The following is a 27,893-nucleotide window of genomic DNA, read 5'->3' as shown; positions in this document are numbered from 1 at the left end:
GATTCCTCGCAAGAGTGAGCACGGTGATCCCTGCTGCCGGTGATAGGAAGCTGTCCTTGACTGGTGATGACAGAGCAAGGCAGCATCTGAGACCAAGACAGGATCAGGGGTGGCAGACAAAGGGGGACCGTGATCCAGACTCAATTTCCCCAAGTCAGCCAGAACCGCGGGCAATTGTCCAGCGTCCATCTCTCACATGAGAAGCCAGAAGTCTGGTGATGTTGAATAACATCACTTTGACACATATGTCCACAGTAGCCTGGGTCACCATTTAGCACTCACTTAGATTGTGCGTGGCTTAATTTGTATTTGAAGATTCTCATCTGCCTTTGAGGGACAAAGGTTGCGTGACCCCGTCTGCCTGCACACTCAGCCTGCACACACAGGTTTGTGTTTGCAAAGCCCCAGACATGAGTGGGAAGGCGCCTGCCTCCCTGTGCAGTGCCACTGGTGATGTTTTCCTGGGAATGTGTATTCAGGCAGAACCGGTCAGAAGTGAGCACATCACAGGGGCAGCAGGTCTGTTCTGCTGAAGGAGCCAAGAGATCCTGAGAAGTTCCTAACATGCCTCTGTCTGTCTGTCCTCCCTCAGAGATGAACAAGTCTTCCTGGGTCCCTGAATATTCCACAGGAGGTCAGCTTGTGCTCTGAGCACGCCTGAGTGTTCCGTGGAGGTACACATTTTCCATGTTAGGGCCACGAGCACCGTGCTCCCTTCACCAGTGTTCCTGTCTTCCTCAAATAGGAGCAAAGTGCCCTCGGCTGTTGTAGCTGCACAAACCCCTAGCAGAGGTGTGGTCAGCCTTCCTCAAAGCAGCCCCCAGACCTGGAATGTGCCACCTATCTCTACAGCCACCCTCAGCCCCTCGGGTGCACAGAGTGAGATCTAGAATCAGCATACACACTGAAGTTCCAGGGGGGCACACACCTAGTTCTTACTTCTCCATAGCCAGTAGGACAGTACAGTCAGCAGAGAAGCTGCTCCCGGGAGCTCTTCCCCTCCAGGGAGTGGAGATGGGAAGGTGCCCATTGGAATTGGAGAACATAGGAAGCATAGTGATGCGCATCAGGCCTGGCCACGGCCCCAGTGTACCCTGGTCCCGTGCCTCCACCCCCTTAGGAAGCCCTCTATCCTGGCTGTTATTCCAAGGTTTTCCCAGCCCAGCCATACCATGAACTGGTACACCATAGGATCCCAAAGGTGGACAGCAGGACACCAGGGGGTGTGGACAGATGTCAGGAGCGGCAAGAGGATCATGTATGCTCGGAAGCCTTTCGTAGGAGTAGGGTGCAGCAGAGGAGGAGATCAGCCTCAGCCGCTGCCAGGAGGCCCTGGGAGTGGCTGCTTTTAACCTCACCCCAGGGTACCAAAGGCAGCAGTGGGAAGCAGCTTGAGAAAGAGCAGAGCTTTGATGGACGGCGATTGCAGAGCTCACTTCTGCACCCACCGCTGACCCTGCCCCAGCCACGGGGCACCAGGCCACACGTCAGGAAAAAGAGAAAAATGTCAGTTATTATTCTGGGCAACACAATCTTATCTTTCTTTTTATTTCAAAGCAATTTTCCCCAAAGATCAACCAGTAGGATCGGATCGGACTTGAAGTGCATTGACCAAATTTTAACCATGATAAAGAAAATGCTTTAAACTTCACACAGATGCAATACAGGCTGTCCGACACGGACCCCCCCTCTCCCAGCCCCAGGATAAAATCAATATGGTAAACGTCACCAGAGCAAATTGAGTCCTTCTTTATAAAAAGAATTGTCTGGTGTGGATTAACAGTGAATTATTAATTGCTGTTTGCCAAAATAAATGTAATTCTGCAGGGTTTTGACTGGGAAGGGTTGGTTTGGGAGGTTTGTGTTTTGGTTTTCATAGTTTGGTTGGTTAATTGGTTTTGTTTGTTTTGCTGCACTGAGAATTGAACCCAGGGTCTTTGTGCTGGCTACTTCCCAGTCCTTTTTATATTTTGAAATAGGAGTTCAGTGAGACTTAAATTACCCGGGGTTCAAACTTCTGGTTCTCCTGCCTCACTCAGCCTCCTAGAGAGCTGGGATTACAGTTATGTGCCATGTTGTGTGGTGTGATGTTTTTGCAGCACTAGGAATTGAATTTGGGGCTTCCAACATTCTGTCCAAACCCTCTATCACTAAGCCCTTAATCCTAGTTTAAGCATCTTTATTAATTATAGATATTATACTCTGGTTTTTCATTTGTGTGGGAAAGACAAAATGAGAAAAACACATATGTCTATAATTATCAAAATTCTGTGTTTTGGTTTGTTTGTTTGTTTTGAGACACAGTCTCCTTTTGTAGTCCAGGCAGGCCTCAAACTCACACTGATCCTCCTGCCTCAGCCTCTCCAGTGCTGGGATTTCAGGTGTGTTATACCAGGCCTAGTGATAGTTACTAAACTACTTTAACCATTGACCACTCCAATTTTTAAATAAAAGATGACCAAGAATTAGATTTTTTCATTAAATTTATAAGATGATATAACAGGAAATATAAAAATGACCATTTAACCAAATTTATTCAAAACCAGAATCGACTGGTCAAAATGACACTTCCCCAAGCGACCGAGTTAGTTGGGGTCGCGTGGTACTAGGGGTAAATGAAGAAGTGGTTAGAAGGTCATGCTCTGAGCAGCTTTTCAGGAATGGAACCCCCTCCCCATGTGGGAGACCTCCTGCCCCCCACCTTCTGGTGCCCAGGTGACCTGGGAGGCCCTGTGCAGTATAACTGTGCGCTGTACTCATGCAGCCAAGGTGAGCGGCCCTTAGGTTCATCTTTCCCACTGCCACCTTACAAAACAGACTGCACTCCAGCACAGGGTGTCGTCAAGGGAATGTGCTGCTGCCATCAGTGACACTGGGCTGGAAATCCGGAACCCCCACCCCCTGTGCGAAACCCGCAGTGCAGTCCTTAGTCACTGCGAGGAGCAGGTTAGTGAGATCCCAGGACAGCGGTGGAGACACGCTCCCCTCCCTGGGCCAGTGAGGAAATCGCCTCACACCTCTGTGAAACGCCACACAACAGAACCTCACATTGAAGTGTGGGGGCTCTTTAAAGACTGTTCTAGTCATGAATATTTACATTGCTAAAGGTCTCCCCGGTACCCGAGCAGGAGTGAGTGCAGATTTGGGCGATCGTATTTTGGGTCCCTCTGCATTCAGCATCAGTCTATAGCAGTACACAGTTCAAATTGGATTCTTAATGGTTTTGCTGTATTTTTTCCCCTGTGTTTTAAAAACCTTAGTATTCTGTTGTACTCCAGTTTCTTCAGGACCCTAAACAGTGTCTTCCACTCCGTAGGCACAAGGAGTTGTTTGTCCCATCAGGATATCCCGGGGCTTTTTACACACACGTGCACACGCACAGAGTCCCCAGGTGTTGTCGGGATCATGGGCCTGACTCAGGCATCATCTTCCTGCCGGTTCTGGGTGGTCGCTGCTTGGCCGAAGGTTTCTCAGTCCCTGGTCCCAGCGGATGAATTCCCAGTGGAACAGATCTTTCAAAGCAGCCTGGGAGCCAATGGCCCAAGGGGCAGGGGCGTCCTGCTCAGTAACTTCAAGCCCCATGACTGGGGCAATTGTCAGAGGCCAGGTGTGGCAGAAAGACTGGGGCCTCTCTTTCAAGTGGCCAGGACTTCCGTCAGGGCACCGGACACCGAGATACGATCCATCTCGCTGTCCTCACCACCCACCTGCAGCCGCAGCTTGGGGACTGCAAGGGTCCCATTACATGCTGAGGAGAGGAGCATGTAGCCACGGAGACTCTCGGGTGCTACTTTAGATATTTACAGAATGTGATTTCTGCAGGGACAGACACAGCCGCGCAGGGGACATCAGCACTTTTGTCATAAGAACCCACGGTCCTTCAGTTGAATTCAGACATAGCAAAAGGTTACCTGTGATGCCTAGTGGGAAATAGGACTCAATTTATCATTGAAATATGTTAATGATTTATTCTCCAAAGAGCTCAGATTGTAAGAAGGAATAGGCAGGGTTTTCAGTTGGTAGTTAAATAATACTTAAAGCCCTTATTTAAGAGCCGGGTATGATGGCTCATGCCTATAATCCCAGCACTCGGGAGGCTGAGACAGGAGGATCATTGTGAGTTTGAGACCATCCTGGGCTACAAAGTGAGCTCAAGGCCAGCCTGAACTGCATAGAGAGACACTGTCTCAAAAAGACCAAAAAAAAAAAAAACACAAAAAACCTTACTTAAAACCCTTGGGCCTTTTCTGTATAGCCATAGGTGAACCGGACATTTTTTCCTCCAGCATTCAAAGGTTTTAGTCAAATTTTGTTCTTATCTGACCCTGGACGGAGCCCTAGCTCCCACCATGATCTTCCATGATGTAATCTTCTGGAGGTTTTTTTTTAACAGATTTTTTTTTTCACTGAGCGCATGTTCTGTGTTTGGCACAGCTGTACATTGGCCACAGCTACAGTTGTTTTTAAAAACTCAAAGAAATACTCCAGCATAAGGGAATGGGCCACAGCATCAGAACATCGCTCACAGAAGGTCGTGAAGGGGGCAGAGGAGGCATGGACCCCTGTTCCCACCATTGTATGCATCAGGAGCGCTGTCTATGACCCCACTGTGGTTCACCCAGATCTGACTGTGGCAGATATAATAGTAAAATCCCCAAAACCATCTGAGGCGCCTCCCACAACTTTCCCTCTTAAATATCTGCTCTTCTTTTGGTGTTTGTGTTTTGTATTGCAGTTCAGTGTGGGAAGTCTTTAGTTTTCGCTATGTTGGGTGATTGTTGTTTGGGGAAGCTGGTTCCTCCCATGCAGCTGTGTTTTGGGGGTTTTCAGGACAAAGGACCCCACGTGTCAGTGACCTCTGTGCCCTACTGTGGTCCTTTGCCAGCCTGGGCTTTAGCAGTGACCATAGCAGTCCTTGCCATTCCCTTGTAGAGGTCTCCAAGTGCAGGTTGTACTCTGGGGTGTCAGCCCTGGGCCGGGATCTGTGTCTTATCTGTTACTGGTTTTGCACCACCTGATGGGAGAGCGAGTCTGTCTGGTTGTCTTTGTCCAGCTGTCCATCTGGCACCACACTGAAGTTACATGGTGGAGACGTATGTGGCTCTACATTCTCTGGGGAAGGAGAAAAGGTGTGGGGCGAGGCAGGTGCTCAGGGCCACTCTGGTCACCTCCCTCAGGTGAAGCATTTGAGGCTGAAAGAATTGAAGGTCGCACCCACCGGTTTGAACTTCCTCATTCACCACTGGTGGGAGCAGCACAGAACTCACAGCCTAGCAGCATTTGTCCACAGCTCCAGACATGCTTATTTTCTCGAACCTATAACCTGGAAATTGCCCTTAATATGGGAAATTTATCCAACTGCTGGTTAATGGTCAGAAGTTTGAAATCCATGCAAGCAGTAGGGAAATAATTGTGCAAACCAAAGCACATTGTGCTCTTCATGTTTAGAAAGGGAATGAGGATGCTGGGGCTGTAGCTCTCAGGTAGAGTCCTGGCCTGCATATGAGAGACTGGGATTCGATTCTGAGCCCTGCAAAACAAAACAAAAAAAAGGCAGTGGGAAGGGAGAGGGGCGTGCATTGCATTACTTAGCTTTGTATGACATTTTAACCTGCATTGGTGGAATAATAGGTCACAACCGAATTAGCTCCTTTTTAGATCTGGGCTTCTGCCTGTCACATTTACTTAAAGCTGAGACACCAGTGGTCAGCCGTGTGATGTCAGCAGATAGCAAGCCTAGGTCTGGAAGAAGCAACTGTTTGAGGGTTGCTGGGCTTTGTACAGAATGAAGGGCCAACACCTTCAGGACCCTGGACAGAGCCCGGGCTATGCAGCCCTCCAGCTGAGCTAGGACACCTGCTTCCTGCTTGGACTACAATTGGTAATTCGACTCCGTGTGACTTTTAATGGAAACAGCTAAGTTTCCCAAGTTATCAAAGAACGATCAACCATCTAATTAGCTTCTTGATTTAATTGAGTTTTCTAGTAGGCATGCTCTTTCCCCAGCTCGCTCTGCCAGGTAGCCTTCCACAAGAAACAGAATCTGTAATTTAGCAGCTAGAAGCAGCAAACTTGAGAAATGGTTGTGGCTGATTATGTAAAAAGAGATAAGGCTGGAGAGAAATGGGAATCTCTTGAAATGATTTCAATTCCTCCTAACAGTCCTGCTCAGCGTGCCTTTACACTCTTCAGAGTATGCCAGATTAATTCAAGCTTGGTGCCGCTTGCATTTCATGAAAAATCAACTGGAGAGCAATCTGATTTTTGACCCTTAAATGTCAGATCCCGACTTGCATTCCAGAACAAGCTCCTTCCTGATGCAGCCCTGCTCGAGCCTCCTTGGATGCTCTCTGTTCCTTGTGCTCTCCACACACTTCCTGTTGTCCCCTAAAATCAGATGATGGCCAGGCAGGAAAGCTTCAGAGGCCCCGGGTTCCTTCCCGAAGCCTGTGGTTGTGGGCAAGAAGGAAGAGAGACCCAGAAGCCCAGCAAGGCATGGCCCTGTGAGAAGCAGTAGGAGGTGTGAGGAGTGTGGCTTGGGAAGGGGAGGGTGGTCACCTGGGGTTTCTCCCCTGCTCTGCTCTCCCCTCCACTGCAGGTTGCAGTACAGGATGCAGAGTCTGCCACGGGACACAGAGCCAGACCCTGGCAGGTGGCTGGAACCGAGCACCCACGCTGGGCCCCAGCCCAAACCCAGCTGCAGGTCCCAAGTCCCACAGCCTTTTGTTTCAGTTTCCAGGTCCCCCTCAGCTCCCAGCCGGAGCCCCAGCCCTTGTTACCAATACTGTCCCAGGGACGCCTCATTCTTTATTCAGTTGTTCTCTAGTGCTGAACACGACAGCCTTGCCCTTTTCTCCTGTTTTGTTTTGTTTTTTTTAAACCGGCTTTCTTGAGATCAAGTTGCATAAATACACGTCACCCACTTAAAGTCTACAAGTGTTTGCATATTCGCAGATCTGCACACCCCTACCCCAAAGAATCCCTCTACCACAACTCACACTCAGAACTTACGTGCTTTCTTTAGGAGTTTATGAACATCATTCCGTTAATTGAGGGCTTCCTCTAAATGAAGATCGGATTTCTCATGTTCCAGCTTAGTTGGCTTCATTTATAGAGATCTGTTGGTGTCATTGAAAATGGCCCGAGAAGGAAACCCTTCTCCCCTCTGTTTTCTCTCCATTCTCCCCTTATTGAACGCCTTTCTGCCCATTTTTGTAACTCAGTATAACACTCTGTTGTCTTTTCCTTTCCCCCAACACCTGTCATCTTCATGGGCCCCCCGCTGTGTCCCCGCTGCCCCTTCTGACATTGTGTACCCCTGCTCGAGCGGCAAAGGGAAGCGCACAATAATGCCAGTCTCTGAAACGTCTTCAGAGGTGGAATCAAGTCCGCCTCCTCCTGCTGCAAGCTCCGTCAAAGCGTGTGAGCAGGGGCGCGGGTTTGAACTCTACTTCACACTCCGCTTTCAACAGGGGCCCGGGATGTTGTGATTTCCTCGGGTGGCAGAGGTGGCCCGTTCTTTATTTACCAGCCTCCACATCTCTCTGAGCTTCAGAAGGGACAGGGCCCTTATTAAAGATCCAAATTAGCTGCTTCTTATCAGCCCGGGAGCAGAGCAAGTGCACTATAATTTACTAGTTCCCCCAGTCATGGCTTTGCAAGTTTGTGGGAGGCCTTGGCTCTCCACCAGTTGCCCCCCAGCACCCACAAATGACTCTGTCTTTGATAATTCAAGATTCTTTTCATACCAGGAAAAAAAAAGATTTTAATAACATATCGTACCTAACACTACCAGAGAGGTAAGGTGTGTGTGGAAATAGGAGAGAGACTGGGGTCATATGCCTAAGCCCATCCTGTTGCTTATCTTTCTGGTTGTCTGTCTTTTCTTTGTGTCCATGTAAGTGCATGCTACTTAGGAACACGTCTTGTAAAGGCTTTTGTATTTTTAGTAAACAAACAGGAAGTCTGTAGCCAGCCTTTCAGGAATCACCTACGGTTGCTCTAGAGCATGGTGGCTCCTTCTAGCAACTTCCTGGTATCCCCTCTCCACTCGATGCCCAGGGAGGCAGAGTGGCCAGAGGTGTCCCTGCAGAGGGCTGGCCACCCACAGAAATACAGGCTCCCAGGCCAGTGGAGGCTGTGGGGGGTGGGGGCCTCTGGAGCATGGGCACTGGGAGACCCAGCGGGCCATCCATCCAGAGCTGGAGGGTTCCAGGTCCCCACAATTCCCTATTGACACATCCAGAACCCCTGGGAATCCTAAGCTGGACCCTGGGCTGGGAAGATCAACCCAGAAAGCAGAGACCTCTGGGCACACCTGGCAGCGGCTCTCACCAAGGCGAGTTCCTGCAACAGTTCATCAAAATGGCCCAGCTAATGATCGGCTGGGCAGATAATCGGAGGAGAGTTAATTGTAAGGTTCGATATGGCATCTTGTCAGCAGAGATAAGTTGTCACGTTTTCCACTTGAGCTGAAACTAAATGATTGTAAAATAAGTTATGAGTGTCCTTGGGCCTGTCTGCCGGAATGATAGCTAAGAATACATTCCTGGCCCATCAGTCTGGAGCAGGCTGCTTGATATTTATGCGTGCGGAATGTTATTTTATTCTCCCTCTAGTCATGCTTGTCAGCCCTGCGAGTGAAGAGTGAAGCTGTGTCTCTGACTATACTTCACAGCCCGAACCTCGGAGAGCCTGCAGTGTGATCATTATGGCTCCGATTATATATATGGGGAGGAGGGGTTTGAACATTGATGCCCGATTGGGAAGAACTAATGGCAACACTAATGCATGGGACACCCGAGCCCGGCACCCTGCTTCTCGGGACCCTGAGTCCCTGCGTCAAAGCCATGGAGAAATGAGGCGCTTGCTTTTTTAATTTGGCATGGCCTGCTTCTCCCTGTGTCTCCTCGCCTGCACATAATGCTGCCAACAGTCCTCGTCATCATCCGTCCCACTGCCCAGTAATTGATGCAAAATGAAATGCATTCTTTGTAGGCAGTCAGGAGAAGTGGGGGCATCTGTGGCCTCTGCTGCACTCACAGCGTTGCAGTCAGGGTGGAGGGACATGTCAGGCTAGGGGTTGGAAGAGCACAGAAGCTTTGGGTGCTGTGAGTGCTCCTGTTTTGGACCTGGGGAACATTAATTAGCTCCTTCCTGCCTCTGTTCACACCCAGCATCCCCTCTTAAAGCATTTGGTCCCCGGGGGCTTGTTGCCTCCCCGTGCTCCCAGTACAGCAAAAATGAAGCCCTCAGAGTGCTGGCAGCAGCTCTGATTGTCGTCTTCTGACAGGGAAGCTGGGGTGAACCTCCCAGGGCCATGGTGTTGGGACATTGTCAGCTGGAGGCAGCGACGGGTCCCTACCTCTCCTGCAGCCTGACCTGAAAAGTCACTTCCTGTTTCTGCTCATCTCTAAACCAGAACCACAATGGTCCCCCTGGGCCTGCCTTGGGGCCCCAGCCCTAAAACCTGCAGATGGGGGTGGGGATAGTGCTTCCTGGATCCCGGGGCACCAAGTGCCCATCGGTGACTAATGTATGCTTCTCCTCCTGTGACAACAGATGTCAGGATCCTTCGAAGGCCAGTTGTGCTTTCCGTGTCATCATGGAGATTGCTGTGTTTGCACTGCATCTGTGATGACCCTACATCATCCTGGAAGCAGCCAGGATGAGCGTGTGTCTCCTCCCCTCTTCCCTCAGCACCAGTCCTGGGCCTTCTGACTCAGTGGCACTTCATCTCCCCACCAGTCTCCTTCTCTGCAAGTCCCTGGCCCATGCCACAGTCCTCCTCGGTGGATGTGCACCAGCTCATCTGCTTACCTACCCCTCTATCAGCACATCCACACAGATGGAATTTGCTTGTCCTTCTTTGTCCCTGAGACATGGCTCAAGAAATCGGGTCTTTTACTAATGGTATGTAGCAGGGGATTAGGCAGGCAGTCTTCACAGCCTCCACCGCGGCCCCACCAGAACAGGGGCCGTGCCCTTTAGTAGCAGCTGCTGGCTCAAGTGCGTCTCAAGCTGGGGAGTCTTTGTCACTGTCCTTGCCAGCGCCTCTCCGTTGCACACCAGCCAGTTCCATCCACTGTGCAAGGCCCAGCAAACCTCACTGGGATGAGGATGCTCAGATCCCCACTGCTGACCCCGGCTGTCACAAGTGACATGCTGGGCAGAGGGTGAGCAGGGACCTGGAGCTGCCAAGTCCAAGTGATAGGCACTCAACAGAGAAAGGGATGATACTGGGGGAAGAGGCTGGGCAGGGCCAATGGGCTGTGACCAGGTAGGGGAGACTTCTCCCTCTGAGGGCCTCCAGGACCCAGCACCTCCTGGTTTCCTTGCCGGGTGCCTAGTATGAACTCTCACCATGGCTTCTGGTCACAGGAGGGAGGGATGAGCTCTGTGGTGTCCCCTAAGACTCACACGGCCCTTGGGCCTGCTGAGATCCCTGGAGGGGAGGCGCTGTTGGCCGCGACAAAGCCACATCACTGGCTGGACTAAGGACATGGACATCAGTGAAGAGGGAAAGACTTTGGAGCAGCTGTGCCTTCAAGAGGGACAGAACCAAGTACTGCAGGGGCAGAGGTCCGGGTCACAATGGGTGCAACCTGGGCAGGGCATGTCATGCTAGGGCCAACAAATGCCACCTAAGTGGAAACAGAGTCAAGCCCATGAAGGCTGGGGACAGTGGACCGGGATGCTTGCTGTTAGGTGACACTTTTCCAGTCAGTACAGTGAGAAGTGCTGTGACACTGGAAGGCAGGGCATGTGTGAGAAATGAAGACCGTGGGTGGCTCCTGGAAGTGAGGAGGGCATTTCCTTCCAGAGCATGCCCAGGGTGCAGGGCTAGCAAGGCAGGATCTTGGGACTGAGGAGCTCAAATCTGTGTAGCACTGCTCTGCCTGAGCCCAGTTGGGAAGGGTGGACAGGAAGGAAGCAGAGAGTGGGGTCTGCAGCTGTACATTTGGAATTGTGGATATCCCTGCCCCACTGGATAAGGAGAGGAGGGGTGGGAGGTGTGTGAGTGGCCAGAGCAGGGACAGATTGCTGGATGATTGCTAGCAGAGGGAGCCATGGACCCTGCTGGTGGCAGTCCTGGGGAACCACTGTGATGAGTGACTGAAACACTTGGCAAGGGACAATGGGGACTGCGGGCCACCTGTGAGGACCAGGAGGGCACACAGCTGAGGACAAGCCGACCTGGGGGCTCTCGGGGTGAGCAGCATGGTCCCAGATGCAGCCTCCCACAGGAGATGTGGTCTGCAGGTAGTGAGCATTAGGTTAGGCAAGGAGGAGGCCCAAGTTTGGGGTTGGAGCATTTCATAGCACCCCTCTTGGAAAACGTGTCCCAAGGAGACTGTGAGTTTTGTTTGGAAGACTAGCCTCCCCAAAAGATACTGGTGTGAGGGAATGTCTTGTTACTTTGCTCTTGTTGCTAGGACAGAATACCTGACACTCAAAATAAAGGTTTATTTAGCTCACTGTTTGTGGAGGTTTCTGTCCATAACCCGTGGGCTCCAAGGCAGGGTGGCGTGGCACTGGGGCAACACTTCAAGGCAACAGCCAGCAAAAGCAGCAAGAGCAAAAGGGGGCAAGGGTGAGCTTCTTATTCCCCATCTTACTGTACACAGGCTACCCCCAACCCAGGGTGGGTATAGCACTCACAAAATCTCTGTGCTCTCCTCTTGCACAGGATGAGGGTATTTACAGAGTAAGGATCTTGGCTCCCCGCTGAGTCTCTTAGTTAAACTTCTCAACTTCTTAGATTGACTCAGTGTATCAACCTAACAGAGAATTTGCACTGTCGGAGGGGAATCTCAAAGGTATCCCAAGGGTGTGGGAAGTGAGAGATGAGAAGAGCTGGCTGCATCCCCCAGGGGCACTGATGTCCTGTGAGGGCAGAGCTGGTAGGGGGTACATTTGTCAGCATTTCAGGATGCAACCTCTTGGTACCGGAGCCCCTCCGCCCCACATTCACAGCCAGAAGGTCCTGGGCAGGTGTTCCCAGCTCAGACCCAGTGGGCCTTTAGAAGCAGTGCTGTTGGGCCCACTTTGCTGTCCCCCAGAGCGAGGAGGTGGCATTATATCCAGATGTGGACTCTCCTGAGACAGGTTCTCCCTGTGAGTCAGGGGCACCTCCCTGATCTCTGAAGTTGCCTGGTCACCAGGAAGACTCACAGCAAGTGCACCCTGATCCTGCCAATTATTTTAGAAAAGGTTTTCTGTAGCCAGAAGGGAATGCGCTTGGAAACAGGTTCCTGTCACTTGGGTTCCAAGAAATGTGAATTCTGAGCCCCCTGCAGTGAGCTTCAGGTCCCCCAGCCCTGGACAGGGTTCTGCTGTAGACTGTCAAAGAGACACTTGTGTGCACAGAGGGGGAACAGTGATTAATCTGAGCAGAGATCACTCCTTGAGAAGTGCCCAGTAGATACCCTCTTCTTGTTTCTAAATTGGGGGAAATGTAAGTCTAATGTCTGCCTACTGGCCTTTAGGGCAGTGCTGGCCAAGATTGTCCCTTGGGTTCTTTCTAGCCAAGTCCAAGGCATGTGAGCTAGACCTCAGCTGGGTACCCTGATGATGCTGAGAGGCTTGCAGCTATGGACCTGATGACATGAGGTTCTTCTGGGTCCTCCCCACTGACTGGGATGGGTGGTGAATGCCAAGTAAGCCTAGGACACTGCAGGAATAAGACCAAGGCCAACACAGATGGGCAGAAGAATAACAGAAAGGAACAGAAGCCATAGTGTAAGCGTCGCTCATTTGCCTAGAGTGCAGGACACGCAGATGACGGGGGCCCTGCAGCGCTCTCGGGGCAGGGATGCTATTTAGGTTCCGAGAGACAACAGCAGAGCCCTACCTGCAGATCTGCAGTGCAGAGAGGCACCATATTAGCTTAGAGCATTACTGACGCCAGGTGCCAGAGGAAGGCGAGGGAAAGACAGATGGAAACAGACACAACCTGGCCACTGGAGATTATGCCCGAGGGACCCCGGGGACAGGTGGAACCATGGCCCCAGGCAGCAGAGGCAGTTGGATTTGCCCACGATGCTTCTCAGTCTGCACAGTCAGGGATGAGCTGCTGAGGGTTGCACAGGCACGGCGACCACTTCTTTCCCATGGCCTGGTACTGAACCTGGCACAGAGAGGACAGGTCAGAGGCTGATGACTGCTGAAATCGGGGTGGTAAGAATTTAAAAGGAGCGAAAGTGTTCACTGCCCAAGTGCCAAGTAACACACGGAAGAGTATTTCTGGATAAAGTAACAATCTGGTGGTCCCAGGACCAGCCCCCAGGGCAACCTGCAGCTGCTGAGGCTGAAATGGTAGTTACATAGCCGCACCCCAGTATCTGTACCAAGGACGATTGCAAAGTACAATGAATGTTTAGGAGTGTATTACAGTAAAAGACACTTTACTAGGAATGATGGGGTTATGTGGTCCCATTGAGGGAGAATTTTCAGGATTCATGGCATTGTGTCTTTTACTGTAGTAAATATTTTTATTTACACCTTTACTGTGCTTTTTGATTGCCTCTTATTAATCAACCATTTGCAATAGTTTCTGTCAAAACATGAAGGTGTGCCCTCATCACCTCATTCACTGGATCTGGCACCCTGTGACTTCTGGCTCTTTCCCGAAGTCAAAGTGAGCAGGAAAGGTCAATGCCTGGTATTGATTGAGGACTTCAAGGCAGCCAGGACACTGCGACTGAAGACACACACAAAAGGGCACTTGCAGAACTGCTGCAGAAAGAGGCAGGAGCGAGGGATGCGTGTGTTAGAAGTGACGGGGAGGTTCTTGAGGGGAATGGGAAGGCAATGTGTCTTTTACTTTTTCTAAATGTAAGCATTTACCGTTCAATCAGATGCTTCAGTCAGTGTGATATTTGAATTCTGTGGCTGCAGACCACGACTTTAGAAAGCTTAGCATTGTAAAGCCTAGGACACAGCTCTGACCTGGCTGCAGGGTCCAGCTGTGCACAAGGAGCCAGTCGAGGGGCAGTGTGGCTCATGTAGGAGTGGGGTGAGTGGAGAGGCCAACCCTATTAATAAAGGGTGAATTTGGGCAGCAGTGGAAGGATGTGAGCTTCGGGGCAGGGAACACGAGGGTAGTTGTCGGCTCCCAGCTCTGGCTCAGGCTTTCTGAGCGATGCCCCTGCTGTCTGTGCAGACAGTGGCTGACGTAGCTGATCAGGGCTCAGGAAGTAGAGCTGAGCAAATGCAGTGCAATGCCGAGGTTTTAGAATCATGAACTGGCCGACTTGTGAAACAAGCGTCATCCCTCTGCTCGATTCCATGTGCTCTTCCGGCCTGGTGGATTCTGATAAAACAATAACAAATGGGAGTTTGGCTCACAGTGAGTCATCGTATTAGTGCAGTGCGCTGGCTTTCAAAAACCTCTGTGAGTAGCTTCACTGAACCGAAATTGGCAGGTCCACTTTGTCAAGCCTCCGGACGCTATCACAGGATATTGCTGAAAGAATCGGCATTGGAGCTGGGGATTTAGCTCAGTGGCGTGTCTGCCTTGCAAGTGTGTGGTCGTGAGTTCAATCCCCAGTACCGATAAAAAAGAAAAAGACAAAAAAAAAAAAAAATCGGCATTGTCTGGTTTTCACTCATCATAAAGCAAAGGAGCAAAATGGTCATGTGCAGTTTCCTGGGGTGAAGGGCAGAAGGAGCACCCCATCTCCCACGCACCCACAGATTCAAGGCAGTTTGTTTAAGATGATCCTATCCTGTTAATCCCTAAGCGTCTGTTTCATTCTTGACATGTCTAGGTAATTATGGGAAAAGAAAAATAAACAATTAAAAAACATGAGCTTATCACTTTGCCATTCCAGAGATCTTGGATTCTGAACGTGACTCCCTAGGACTCAAACCACAGGGAGTAGAGAATTTTAAATTCTCCCTGGGGTAAAACAATGCTGAAATAAGTGCCTGCTTTTGGGTGGCAGGTGTCACGTGCCAGGGGTTCCCTGATCTTCTCAGACCTGAGGCCCTGGGCCTCCAGCCAGTGATCTCATCGAGAGGTGCCACACGCAAGGCCTTGTGAGGTCGGAGACGCACTGCTTGACTGTTGTGGCTGGGGCTATTTTTCCCATGCTTACCTTTGCATTCTTTTGCCTTTTCCGGTCCGGTGACAGACACGGGGTTGGGTGACTCCGTGTGCTCCAGCCCAAGTATCTCCAGCTCCACCAGCCCCAAGCTCGACCCGCCACCCTCCCCCCACGCCAACAGAAAGAAGCACCGCAGGAAGAAAAGTACCAGCAACTTCAAAGCTGATGGGCTCTCTGGCACAGCTGAAGGTAAGGTGGCCCCAGGACGCTGGGGACGGGTGTCTACACTAATAAACACTCTTTGTGTTTCTGGTGTGTAACGTCAGATACCTTAGGGCTCTTGTTGAGCAGACAGGCAGATCACTCGTGTGCTCTCCATTTCCAGGGGGAACAAGAGGGCCTTGGCACCTTGTCATCCCCAGCTGGCTCTCAGATGACTTGACCACAGCTGTGGTCTCAGCCCTTGCCATTGTTACTACTTCTCATGATGCTCTTGGTCAGGTCCTGCAGTCACAGCCCACCTGGGTGCCCTGGGGCCAGTGTCCACTCCAAAGTGAGGAGTCCTCGAGATGCTGTCACCCTCCTTTTGGCATTCCTGCTCCTGGCTGAGTTTAATTCCGAATAACTAACTCTATGCTGGTTTTTAGCAACACGTTATGGGAAATGCTTCTTCTGCTAGCACCTTTTAACTCTTTGTCCTCAGTGGGCGCCACACCCTTGTAGCCATCAGTTTCTCTCGATTCTCCTTTGACTTGTTGAGTCCTTTGTCTCCGTGATCACAGAACGTGATCTTTTTGAAGTGGCTCGTGCAAATGAGTTGATGCTTTTTTATTTCCCTGATGTAAATGGGGATACATCCATGGAGGCACAGGTGCACACACGCGCACACACCTGCCCACGTGAGGAGAGGTGAAATGAATGTGACTGTAATCAACAAGGCACAGAAACACTTCGGAGGCACATTAACCCCTGGAAACAAGATGTGGAACGTGAACCAGTATCTGTGAGAGTGGGTCTCCAGCAAGCGCTCCCTGTGCTCAGGCATAAGCTCGGTTATGTCAATTCTCTGCCTCTGTTTTCACTGTACTTTTCCTGAGTACTGGTTAGCGTGTGTAGGATGGTGGACCTGTCAGGGAAGTGGCCTGCTTCCTCCTGTATCTGGAGGGGACCCTGCTGGGACCATGTTGTCCCATTGTGTGCAGAGAGCCTCTAGACCAGAGCTTCCTGGCTTGCGTTCCTCATGGGCCAGAAGGCCTTCTCTGTCCTTCAGTACAGTGCTTCCCATTTTGCCTCCCCACAGCTTCTTGCTAAGAAAGCTGGCCATCAAAACTTGAGCTCCTCACACTGTGCGAAACCAAGGGGGTGCTCTTGTACAGTAGATCCTTGGTACCAAAAACAAGACCAAAAACAGTACCAAGAACAAGAACCAAACAGATAGTTTGGGCTGGGAAGGTTAGCAAGACCCAAGGCAGTCAATACTGACAAGTTCTAGCCTGCATGCAGGGCACTAGGTAAATGACAAGGGTGGGGACAAAATTCTCACCCCAGAATGTTAGGGGTACCAAACTCAGTGCAGCCGAATTCTGAGATATGACCATACAAGCAAGAGTTGAATGTCATTGGAGTCCAGCCTGGGCTACATAGCAAGACCTTGTCTCAAAAATAAACAGGAATTTAGCCCAGCGGCAAAAGTCTGATTTTGGTCTCTGGTATCAAAACACAAACAAAAAATAGAAAACCATGATTACAGGTTGGAACACCCACCTAGACACCAAGGTCTTTCTCCCTAGAAGGTGCCGAGTGTTGATGTGACCCTCACCCAGCCACCTGCAGACCCAGCACAGGCAACCATGGCACACAGGAGGTGCATGGCAGGCTTGGGTTTGGAGCATAGTCTCTTCCCACGTGGCCACACTGCCAGCACTCCTGACCTCCAGGCAACTGTGCAGGGGACAAGAAGAGGACTTCCCACCTGTTTTCACACATAAATAGCTCATACGAATGCTGTGTGCTTGCAGCTGGGCTGTGACTTTTTTTGAAACTCACAACAACCTTGCAGAATCTGATTTCCAAGTCCAAGCGTAACTGCATCTACTCCCACACCTGCTGGCTGTGGGCGAGGTGGCGGAGCCTCACCAGAAATCGGGATCTGTGTGTTCAACTGGTTGTGAGTCTGAATCAGGTTGGAAAGGTGGCCATGAGCATGTAGGACTCCTGGGCTACTCCAAGTCCACTTCCTGAGTTCATAAGACTCCCGGTTATGCACCAGATAGGATGTCACTAGGCCAGCACAGAGAACCCCATCTCCACAGGCACCTGCTTTTATGAATGGTCCCACTGCTGAAGTGGGGATACTAGCGGAAAGGCTGCACCATGGAATCCAGGGAATTAGAAAGCCAGATCTTTGCATGGAGGAGAGAATGGGTCACGTATTCGGAAGCTGCAGCGCAGGGCCCAAGGGGCTGCTCCTCACTTTCCAGTGATGTCTTTCCAATCAAAGGAAGTAAGAAGGTCTTCATGCAGAAGCCTAAGCGTCATTGTTCCCTGGGGAAAGCTGACGTATCAGGCATGAGTCAAGTTTGCCAAGCACCCTATTTAATCTTTCTAAGGGAAAGTTTCCCCCACATTTTTAACATTTCTGAAGTCAGATTGTGTAAGTCAGAACTTATTTTAGATTCAGTGATGTGCAAAATTTCTGTTCTTGAAATTAAAGCAGGTAGTGTGTATTTTGTCTTTGGAGGACATAGTTGAGCTCTGTGAAAGGATTTCAGTTTCTCTTACTGGTTGGTGACTACTGCTGTGGCCCTGTCATCTGGCCTTGTGCTGAAATTCCACAAGCTGAGACACCAGCAGCTCTGCAGAGGGAGGCCGTGGTTGAACTTTATGGTTTTGATCTGCCCTGTTAGAACTAATGTCTTGATTCAGATCTCTTACAAGTGTAAGCGAAATAAAATCTTGTCATCCATCAGGTCATTCATTCAGGGACCCGGGAACACCAACGGCACCCTTGAACTGGTCACTGTACTATGGAGTCACCCCGGGAACTGTGTGCCCAGACATGGGAAGAGCGATAGTCCAGGGCAGAACCAGGGGCAGACGGGGGAAGGACAGAGGGCTGTGCCTTCCAGAGAGGGACAGGTCCAGCTGTGACCAGAAGTCTAGGGAGCACAATAGCCATATGTTCCTCCTCTTCCTGTTTCCTGTGCCTTACCTTGACCAGATCAAGCAGAGCCTACAGGGCCCAGAGAACCTGGGCCAAACTCAGTCCTGGGGGGCTGTCACATGTCCCTAGGGAAATACGGACACTGACTCACTGGTCATCCTTACAAGGGGTCTGTGCTGTCCACAGCCACCCCTTCTAGGGTCCCTGGTGCTTCCTGTGTGGACCTCAGAGTCATCCCTGATACATGAGCTCCAGGGGACCCCCACCCACCCTCACTGTTGCCTACCCCAGACCCATGAGTCTTTTCTGCTGGAGAATACAAATCACATTCTATACCTTGTGGTCTTAACTACAGCTAAGTAGAATGATCAGTTTGTTACATTTGTAGCTAACAATGCAGTAGATGGCTCCAATACATTATAGAAACTACGGGGAATTTGTCTTCTTAACTATTTTGGGTTCCAGCAAGGAATTTTATTGACGAAAATCTAATGGTTAACAGAGAGGACGCTTGGAAGATCAGGCCCCTCACTGGGCTTCTAAATAACTTTGGTCAGTACTGGGGATTGAACCTAGGATGTCCCCACTGAGCTGCGGTCCCAACCTCTTCTTTAAGGTGCTAAGTTGCTTCATTGCTCTGATTTCCTGAGCTGCCCAGGCTGGGCTGAAACTTTGAGTCTACCTGCCAGGGCCACCCCCCACCATTGCCAGGTCAGAGTTTGCTTTCTGTTGCCTCTGTAAGTGTGTTTCACAAGTATAAAGTGCGCACACGTGCTCACAGCTTTGTGATATGCAACTTTGTGAGGTTTGTATTCAGACAAGAAGTTAACATCCTACCAGGAAGTTGGCCGGTAAAATCACAGGGAGAAATGAGGTTTGGTGATCCAGCTTTTTATGCTTTCCCCTTTCTAACACACTTAGAGATACTATTTTTAGAATCCTGTTAAAGGATGTCAGGAATGGGACACTTGGCCACTGATGGCGGAAAGATCATTTTGGAAACCAACATCCTCTCACTGTACTGCAAAATAATTTAAAAATAGCCTTTTGACCATTTCTGTTTGTATTCTTCATATTCCTGGCTAATAGGCCATTGAGGACATTGAAAATTAATATATCTGTAGTATGTTTGATCTTAATTTGGATTTGATTTGTTGAGAATTATTAAATATACTTGAGGAAACATTATTGCTCAGATTTGGTGACCGCAGGCCAGTGAGTGACCATAGAGCAGGAGAGTTTGGATCCAGGCCTGCTGTGAGGGGACGCTGAGTGGTGACCAAGGATGAGGGCCAGGGCTATGCTGAGATGCAATCCAGGGGGAAGAGGATCCACTGAGTACTGGGTGGTCCCAGCTTGTGCCCGGCAGCCCAGGGGTGTCAGGGGGACCTATGGGTGGAAGTTCCAAGTGATGGATATGAGGAGGAAAGGAAACTGTGGGAGCCGCTGTGCTGGGAGTCCGTGATCTCTACTCTGCATGGGTGCAGCACTGGGCTGGCCACTGTGGAGCTGCTGGGGATCTGCGACAGAGGTGCCACCACGGTCATCCTCCCAAGAGCCAGGCCCAAGCTTCAGGGAATGTGCAACAGAAAGCTCTTGGGCCATGAGGAACTTCCTGCTCTTTAATGAGCTGTCATCCTTGGGCATTGTCTTTGAGTCCCATCACCTTCCAGGAATCTAGTCATCAGTTGTCCACCGGCGAAGCCGTCATTGCTGAGGTGAAGCTGCAGTCGCTGCTTCCCATTCTGGGGCCCCACATCTGTGGTCCTCGTTAGTTTTATAACTTTCATGCAAGTTTGCATCGGGTGCTAATTTCCCTGTTTCCCCAGTGAAAAGGCTGAAGTAGAGAGAGGTTAAGTGCCTTTCTTGTCCAGGGTCAGGTTGCTGGTAGGTGACAGAGCTGTCTCTTGATTCTCCGCCTCAAACCCTTTCCACCAGGCAAAAAGCAAGTCTTTGAGGTATGTGGAGCGGCTTTTGAATCTAGGAGTGGAGCAGACTGAATAGCTTCCTTGATATTTCTCAGATTCCATGTAAAGACATGGACTTTCATATGGATCCTAACATCTAGAAGTTGTGTAGCAAAGATCTTTCTTTTAAAGTGCAGGGCCTGTCCAGATGCACCTAATCCTACTTGCACATGAGGGTGTGCAGAAATCCCGGTGTCCCTCCTCAGCCTCGGGCCCCCTGGTGCTTTGTCCCTAAGGTTTCAGAAGAAAATTTATTTCATCCTTTGCATCACGTCGCTTTTGTTGTTCGTTCTGGGTCTTTACTGGATCATCGAGTGGTGGGTCCTGGGTGGTTACTGAAAGATTATCTCAGACACAGTAAGTGGCACACAGGCCTCACTCTTTCGGTAGAAAATGAATCACTCATCCCGGCAGCCCTTGCTAAGCAATCAGAGGTCAGGCCCTGAGGTGTTGACAGATTTAATTAACTCCAGGGTGGCAGAGGTCACTACAGAGGGCTCCCCATTCCTCTTTCGCAGGGGACCCTGAGATGGTGGGTGATTTTATTCTTTCCTCAGGTATGAGGCCACCATTAGAGAAGAAGCACAACATGTTCAGCTTCTGAGAAAGAAACTGAGTTCCTTTCTGTCTCAGGAGACTTTAGAGCTCTAATACGGAGGGGAAACGAGTACTAGCTAGTGCACCCAGGTCCCAGGACATCAGGCGTGGGTATCTGGAAGGCAGAGAGGCGCTCAGCTGTAAGAGTCAGGGACAGTCAACCTATTGTAAAACTTAACTTTATATTCCACAGATTTAGTCTGTAATAGTTCTTCTGTGTAATAGGATTTTGCAGAAAGCGTCATTTTCGCATTCAGTGCCGTCTGTGTTCAGACCAAGTGCTGGTGGAGAGGCTGGAATTAGTCATGGATGGGGTTTTGTTTTCACTTAAAAGTCTGAGAAACAGATGGCACTGCTCTCGATCGGTTACCTTTTACCTTTGGAAACTTTTTTATTAATTAGTTGATGATCTGGAAAGCACTTTAGGAGGAAATAAAGAATTACACGTGAACACTGTGCAGCTGGGGGGTTTTGTTTGTTCGTTTCCTGTGTGCATATATTACTCCAGGAAAGCTGTGCATGGCTGCTCGGAAGTTCTTGGTTCATCACCCCTCCCCGCTGTTTAGTTGGGTGGACACCGTGCACTTTGGGCTCCTGTTGAGTCCTTTGGGGACTTGGGCATCGAGGACTGAAAGGACAGTTCGTTTTTGTTGTTGCTTTAGAATATAGCACATTCCGAAGTATTTTATTCACAGGAGATTCTCATCTGTGCTTGCCCTTTGGATGCAAGTGATATGTGGGGGGGGGGGTGAACTCATAGCCCAGCCCTGCAGTGGGCTGGCTTGTTTGCTGCCCACATAGGCACTCACCGATGTCATTTAGGTGGCAGGGTGCAGGGGAGTGGTCCACAGTTGGCTGTGAACAAGTGGTGCAAGTCTTTGTGTCACTCTGGGATTCCCTTGGTCACCTCTTTGCGAACACCAACACTCCCTGTGTGGACCCTTGTTTAAATTTTGGCCACTGCCCCAAATGGAAAGGGAATGAGGGGCCTCCATTGCCAATCCATACGAAGTCTATAACCAACGATAGTGTTTCATACAGTAGGATGGCCAGAATTACATGTCCTTATCAAACAGTGTGTCAGTGCATCGGAACCATGGTGTTGAGCAGTTAATTATGTGAGAAACCAGGTCTCATAGACTCAGAACCTCTTCCTGGCGGGGCCTTTGGGCCCTTGGGATGGTGGTGGTGACAGGAGGTGGACTGGCCTCCTCCCCATGAACCAGAGCAGTTTTCCAAAGGGACTTCTTGGCTTGTGAGAGGATGAACCTGCGGCAACTGAGTAGATTGGGTTTACTGTAGACCTTGACATTGGAGATTGGGGCACAGTTGACTCAAAAGCCATCCTGCCGGGTACAGCACGGCTGCCACAAACACACACAAGCCATAAGCACTCTCAGATCCTTTGTGGAAGTCGGCAGGTCGGAAATAAACAAAGATGAGTCGGTCACAGCAGGAGAAAGCAGAACAGAGGATTCCCATCACGATAAACTGGCAGCCAGGAGTGGATTTTTGGTACTTTTTATGTTTAAGTCCACGCAAACTAAAGGGGTTAGCTCAAAGCCCGTGACAGTACATTGAGCACCTACTGCATGTGAAATGACCGAAGTGGCCCCTGGCCTCAGCGTTACACAGCTGTAGAGACAGCTGGCCTGGGGGGTAGGGGGGTTCCCTGGTACCCACGTGTCTGTGTTGCAGTGAAGACGCCCAGAAGTTGCATCCAGGGAGCAGGTTCACATCCCATTTTATACAGGATGAAAGATCTGCTATTGCAAGGAAAAGAAATCATAAAGTGAACATCAGATCAGTTTTACAAGTGGCCTAAGGTCCGTGCTGCGTCATGCGGAAACTTCAAGTGTAACAGGGCAGATATCCAAGCTCCCTGCTCCCCACCTAGTCACCTGCCCTGTTCTGCACACAGACTGTTTGCAGAAGTCCTCTAAAATGCAGCCTCACAGCAAAGCTTGGCACCTGTCTTCTGCCTGGATTCAGAGGGGCTCTTTCCATCTGTGGGGCTCTGTCAGGTCAGCACCCTTTCACAGAGAACACGTTTCTGGGTGACCTGGGATGGAAGCTAACTCAGCACGGAGTCCCTGGAGCAACAGGCTTTCAGGAGACTCAGGGAAAGGACTCAGAAGTCCTTTTCTTAATCTCAGAATATCTGCTCTCAAGGTCTTTGGTTTAACTCAGCAGTGATGATGTGACCCCTGGGACCAGCGTCCCAGCAGCAAAAGAATCAGGGCTAGCTCTTGCTGGCTGGAAGTCCAAGACAAAGGTGCCATGCATGGAGAGGGAGAGAGAGACGGACAGAGTACGTACCACCTTCCTTAGGAGACCTCTGATCCTGTCCTGAGGAGCTAACCCTGGTTACCTCCCAAAGACCCAGTCTCCAGCCACCATCGCATGTGAATCTGAATCCATAAACCACGCGGCTTTCTGGTACCACCTGAGGGAATTCGTGTCCCTGTGCCTCGGAAGGAGTCTGCTGCACAGACCACACTGTTCTTCCCATTCCTTCCTTGAGGACCCAGGGACACGAGTAGAGGAACATCATCAGTCACAGAGGAAGCCACCTTCCACAAGCACTGTCCCTCAGACCACCCTGCAGTGCAGACAGGGCAAGGGTTCTTCCGTCTTCACAGATGAGGGGTGGGTCTGAAGTGAAGGTGAGTACTTTACCCAAGCCCAACAGGTGGGTGGTGACTTTGGGGGTCTGCATTTTGCACTACACCTGCACCTGCACATGCACCTGGGCATGGAACAGCACCTCCTGTGGGCTGCAGACTCTAACCCTGAGACACGGGAGCTGCTTCTCTGTACTTACCTTTATCTGTGCCACACAGAACTGCAAGCCAGCCTTCCTGCACTGTTTTCCATCTTCCTCAGGACCTCGGTTGTGTTGTTGGGGAATCGCTTCTGGGCAGACAGCTCTTTCCTATCCTGCACACGTGGACAGTCCAGTACTCCCAGATGACAGACGCAGCTCCCCACTCCAGCTGCCCTGCAGGCAGCAGGGACACACAGGAGTAGTTGGGTCTATTTTAGGAGGCATCCTTCTTGAAATTGTGGACCTTTAACTGTGAACCAGACTTTGTGTTCATCTAAGGGTAATGCACATTTTCTTTCTTGGATGAGGAGATTGAGCCTGTTTAAGTTGGGAGCAGAGGCAGGAGTGAAACGATCCATTAAGGACCCCCTCCCCACCCTCCCCTACCCCGTCCTCCCATCATTCATTTAAGTCCTGCATTGCTGATTTGAGCACTAATGAGATGTTTGCCTCTCAAACTCCGAGTTCCTGATGGCTCCTGGCTCACGCTTTACTGAGATGTTTTTTTTAATGCTCTGGAGAAAACGGGGTCGGGATAAACTCTTGGTTACATAGTGATCGTGCTAATACCTTCCTGCCTTTTAACCCTGCCTCTTCAAGTGTAAGACAAATAATAGACACCAGGTATCAAGCCCTGGGCGTAGCACTGATGAAAAAAGCAGGTACAGAGGAAACTTTAGCAGACATCCCCACATACGCGCGCGCGCACACGCACACACACACACACACACAGACAACTTAACTAGGGCTTCTTTTGTACGCAGGATATGGGGAAAATTGGCCATTTGTCTGTGGGGTAATGGGCTTTACTGCAGTATGAAAATCTATCCAATGGTTAGATTCAATGACATTGTATCAGAATCCATGAAAAGCGCCCACTGCACACAGTTTAATTCTATTTAATTTTTTTAAGGGGCAAAAAAAGCAAAGGGAAAATGTTTTAGTTTCTCTTAAGCTGATTTCTCTCTGCTTTTTCTTAAAAGTGCCTTTCTAGTTGCCACACAGTGATGTGATCATTATCTGCCACCTCATCGCCCTGCTGCCTCTGCATGCAGTAAAATAAAAAAAATAAAAAAAAAAAAAGAGGGAGAGAGGGAGAGAGAAGCCAGGGGAGCCTGTGAAGTATGACTCCCTATCCCAAGACTCATTGCCTGCGATTCGTACCGCTTGACAGTAATGATCTTATTACAGTACTGTGGACCTTGAAGAGATTTCATGAGGAGAGAGAGAGGACGAGCCTCCGTGTAGCCAAGTGGCGCTGCATATTCCACACGTTTTTGATCACACACTGATTGGGCACAGTTTTAGCCCATCTTCTAGTCAATTATGCATGGCCCCTGTGCTCCTCAGCTAGTCAGAAACATTGATGGCTGTGGTCTGGGTTTTGGCAGCCAGCCAGGGGTTTGAAGTGCCTCGCACACCGTCATCCGGGATAAGTGCTTTTTAGTTGGAATTGATTACCTTTCTTTGGGTTTTGCTTAATAGCAAAACTGCATTTGGAGAGGGCTTCAGGTGAAAAATGGACGTATTAGCCAAGCAGAGCATCCCGACTCCTAGTCAATTTTTAGGCTTCCCTTGTTTCCGTCTAATTCTTATTTAATGATATAATGTTTGATGCTGTTTAAGATATTTCTCGGCATTTGCTGCCGAGCACACGTGTTGAGTGCCGAGGACCGGTTCAGTCGTGTGGCTGTGCTTTCAGGTTCCCAGATGAAGCCCAGGGTGGTCCCCAGCCTGGAGGAGATCTGTCGTTAGTTTCTACCTCGGCAGAAAAGTGTTAATTACCTAAAGGTCTTTTCATCTGCAGGAAGATAAGTAATGAATTCTTCCTACACTTGGTGAAGTCGCTGGGTTTGGGAGCCTGCTGCTGTGCCGCTCTATGTGCAGAGGGGTTGTCACCTCCAGGCTGACCCACGGCTTCTGTCCCATTTCTGGTCTCTGACCTGGGGATATTGGAAAGGGTGGGATGTTTTCATCCCACAATCATGCACGACATTGCCCATGGCGAAGAACATGTAATTAAGCAAACGGTAAGAGAAGACAGAAACAAAGAGTTTTGTTTCTTTGTGTCATACCGTTAATTCTTATTCTTGGCAATGTTCTAGAATCACTAGGAAAATTTCAGAGTTCCTTTTCATGTTCTTATCTTTGCACAAGGCTGCAGAAATGGACACCCCACAATAAGTGATCAGCATGAGATGTTCCTAGAAATGTCTTAAATTTGCTAAGAGCACAGTGTCCAGGGGCCCTGTCTCTGGGCTGGGATGAGAATCCGAGTGTTTCTCCACTGGGTATTTCAATAACTTGATTTGACTCTTCCTAATGAAGTAAATAGGTAACTTTGTTCTCTTACTTGATTTTCATTTGGGTCTTTCATGCTTCCTGCAGGTGGGAATAACTTTCCCCTTCAGTTGATTCTCTGTAGAAGCTGTGGTACAGGGTAGGCATGGTTACCAAAAGCAGCCCTGAGAGAACTTATCAGGATTCCTAGCTTAACGTAACATACACAGGATTATCTTTTTCCCTTTTTCATTTTCAAATATTTCCTATCAAAATGTAGATTTGATGCTGCCTCTTTAAAAAAAAAATCCATCACAAGATAGGATATCAGGGTTGACCATCTATTAGCAATAATATCGCAGCCAGTGACATATTCATTCTTGGCTGCACAGGTGAAACCTGCTACCTGCATCCCCTTGTAGCCAGCACAGTCACCCGGGAGGTGAGTGCCATATCCCTGTTTTCATAACTAAGGACCCAAGGGTTATAAAGTTTAACGCATTTGCTTAAGGCCATGCATACAGGAAGCGGTGAGGCCCCAGGGCCCTCAGGAGGGGCCTGCACTACTGGGCTGGTCTCTCCCTCGGACTGATGCCCTTCCTCCCTGTGGAAGGTTGCGTTTGTCTTTACACTCTACGTCTCACCTTATCTAGGACTTTCTCTATGGTTTTAAATTGGTGTTTTTAGAAAAGATTATAATAAGTTGTCAGAAGGATGCTTCGCAAACGTGTTAATATTTCAGTCCATAAAAATCCTTGTCCTTTTACCTACCCATGGCTATGCACCAATAGACTGACAAAATATATTTTTACGACACTTGGAAGATACAGAGCGTACAAGTAATCCTTAGGCTCCATCCCATTGCCTTGACCAGCTTATTCTAAGGGGCACAGTACATTTTCCAGGAATGGCCACAGCAGTGTCTGCACCCAGGCTCGGGGGACAGTGTGGTTCCACCATAGCTATGGCCAGCAGAGTTCAAGTGCCTTGGAAGGTAGCACCCCAGCTGTGGCCCTTGATAGTGAGTGTAAAGGTCCTGCACAAGTGTGGGCCTAAGACACTGCTGTGGCCATTCCTGGAAAATGTACTGCACCCCTTAGAATAAGGATTACTTCCTGCAGAGGGGGTCACAAACGGCTCCCCGAGAAACTATGAAACAGAGTCACACAGAGGAGGCTGCAATCATGGGGCCTCTCAGGCTGGGGCCTTCCCTCAGAGGACCCGTGTCTGACCACAGTGAGGCCAGACCAGCTTAGTGTTCCGGCTTCATTGGTACAGTGTGCCGTGTGCATGGTCACATTTGGCTGTGGGACTTAGACAGGCTCACCTCACCTTCAGTTCAGCATCCTGGCTGTAAAGAAGGTTACTCGTTTTAGATTTCTGCATCCTTAGATCTAGAATGGTCAGTGTAAAAATATTTGTGTATTTCCTATCACGCATCATTATGTGCTGGTATTTATAAGCCTTAGGTTACCAAGCCACAAACTGAGTCAGTTTTAGAAAGCAGTCCCAAGAAGCATCTGACATAAAGGGATTGAGGGGAAACAGCTGTGTTTTTACCAGTATCCATTTGGCAATTTAAAGAAGGTGACAGGGCCGGGAATACAGCTCAGTGGCACAGCACTTGCCTGGCAAGCACAAGGTTGTGAGTTCAATTCCTAGTACAAAAAAAAAAAAAGAAGAAGAAAAAGATGACATTTGGGAAAGCTCTTATACAGGACAATTTTTAGAGGTGGACACATTGCCTGAGTTCTCCAACAGTTGGACAAAGACCCGGGCATTTACCACGGGGCACTCCTTTCTACTGCTCCTGAAATGAAGGCAGTCGCGTGAGGCGATCTTGTTTCATGGATAATTAAGGCATTTCATTCTGCAATCCCTTATTCTAATGAAGAAGAAGAAATTTCTCCTTTGCTGAAATATTTCTTTTAAGGTTTTATTTCTTCTCATTGCTCCAACTTTCGAAAATGTCCTCTTTGCCTCTTGATTGTCTCCTATAATGTCTTCTT

At 49.6% G+C, this 27,893-nt stretch overlaps 1 protein-coding gene across 10 annotated transcripts in view; it reads left to right on the top strand.

Moving 5' to 3' along the window:
* Agap1 (ArfGAP with GTPase domain, ankyrin repeat and PH domain 1) overlaps nt 1–27,893 on the top strand; it is a 488,546-nt gene that overhangs the window by 353,956 nt on the left and 106,697 nt on the right. For all 10 annotated transcript variants that reach the window (XM_003474578.5, XM_003474579.5, XM_013157542.3 and 7 more), the window contains one exon: nt 15,138–15,299. In XM_003474578.5, the coding sequence (XP_003474626.1) occupies nt 15,138–15,299 (162 nt within the window). The remainder of the gene's footprint in view (nt 1–15,137; nt 15,300–27,893) is intronic.

This window comes from Cavia porcellus, unplaced genomic scaffold, assembly GCF_034190915.1.
Source record: "Cavia porcellus strain 051 isolate PalLab524CR breed Dunkin Hartley unplaced genomic scaffold, mCavPor4.1 scaffold_26, whole genome shotgun sequence".
In the NCBI taxonomy this organism is placed as follows: domain Eukaryota; kingdom Metazoa; phylum Chordata; class Mammalia; order Rodentia; family Caviidae; genus Cavia; species Cavia porcellus.
The sequence above is the reverse complement of the archived record's forward strand: the minus strand, read 5'-3'. Positions and strand labels throughout refer to the sequence as shown.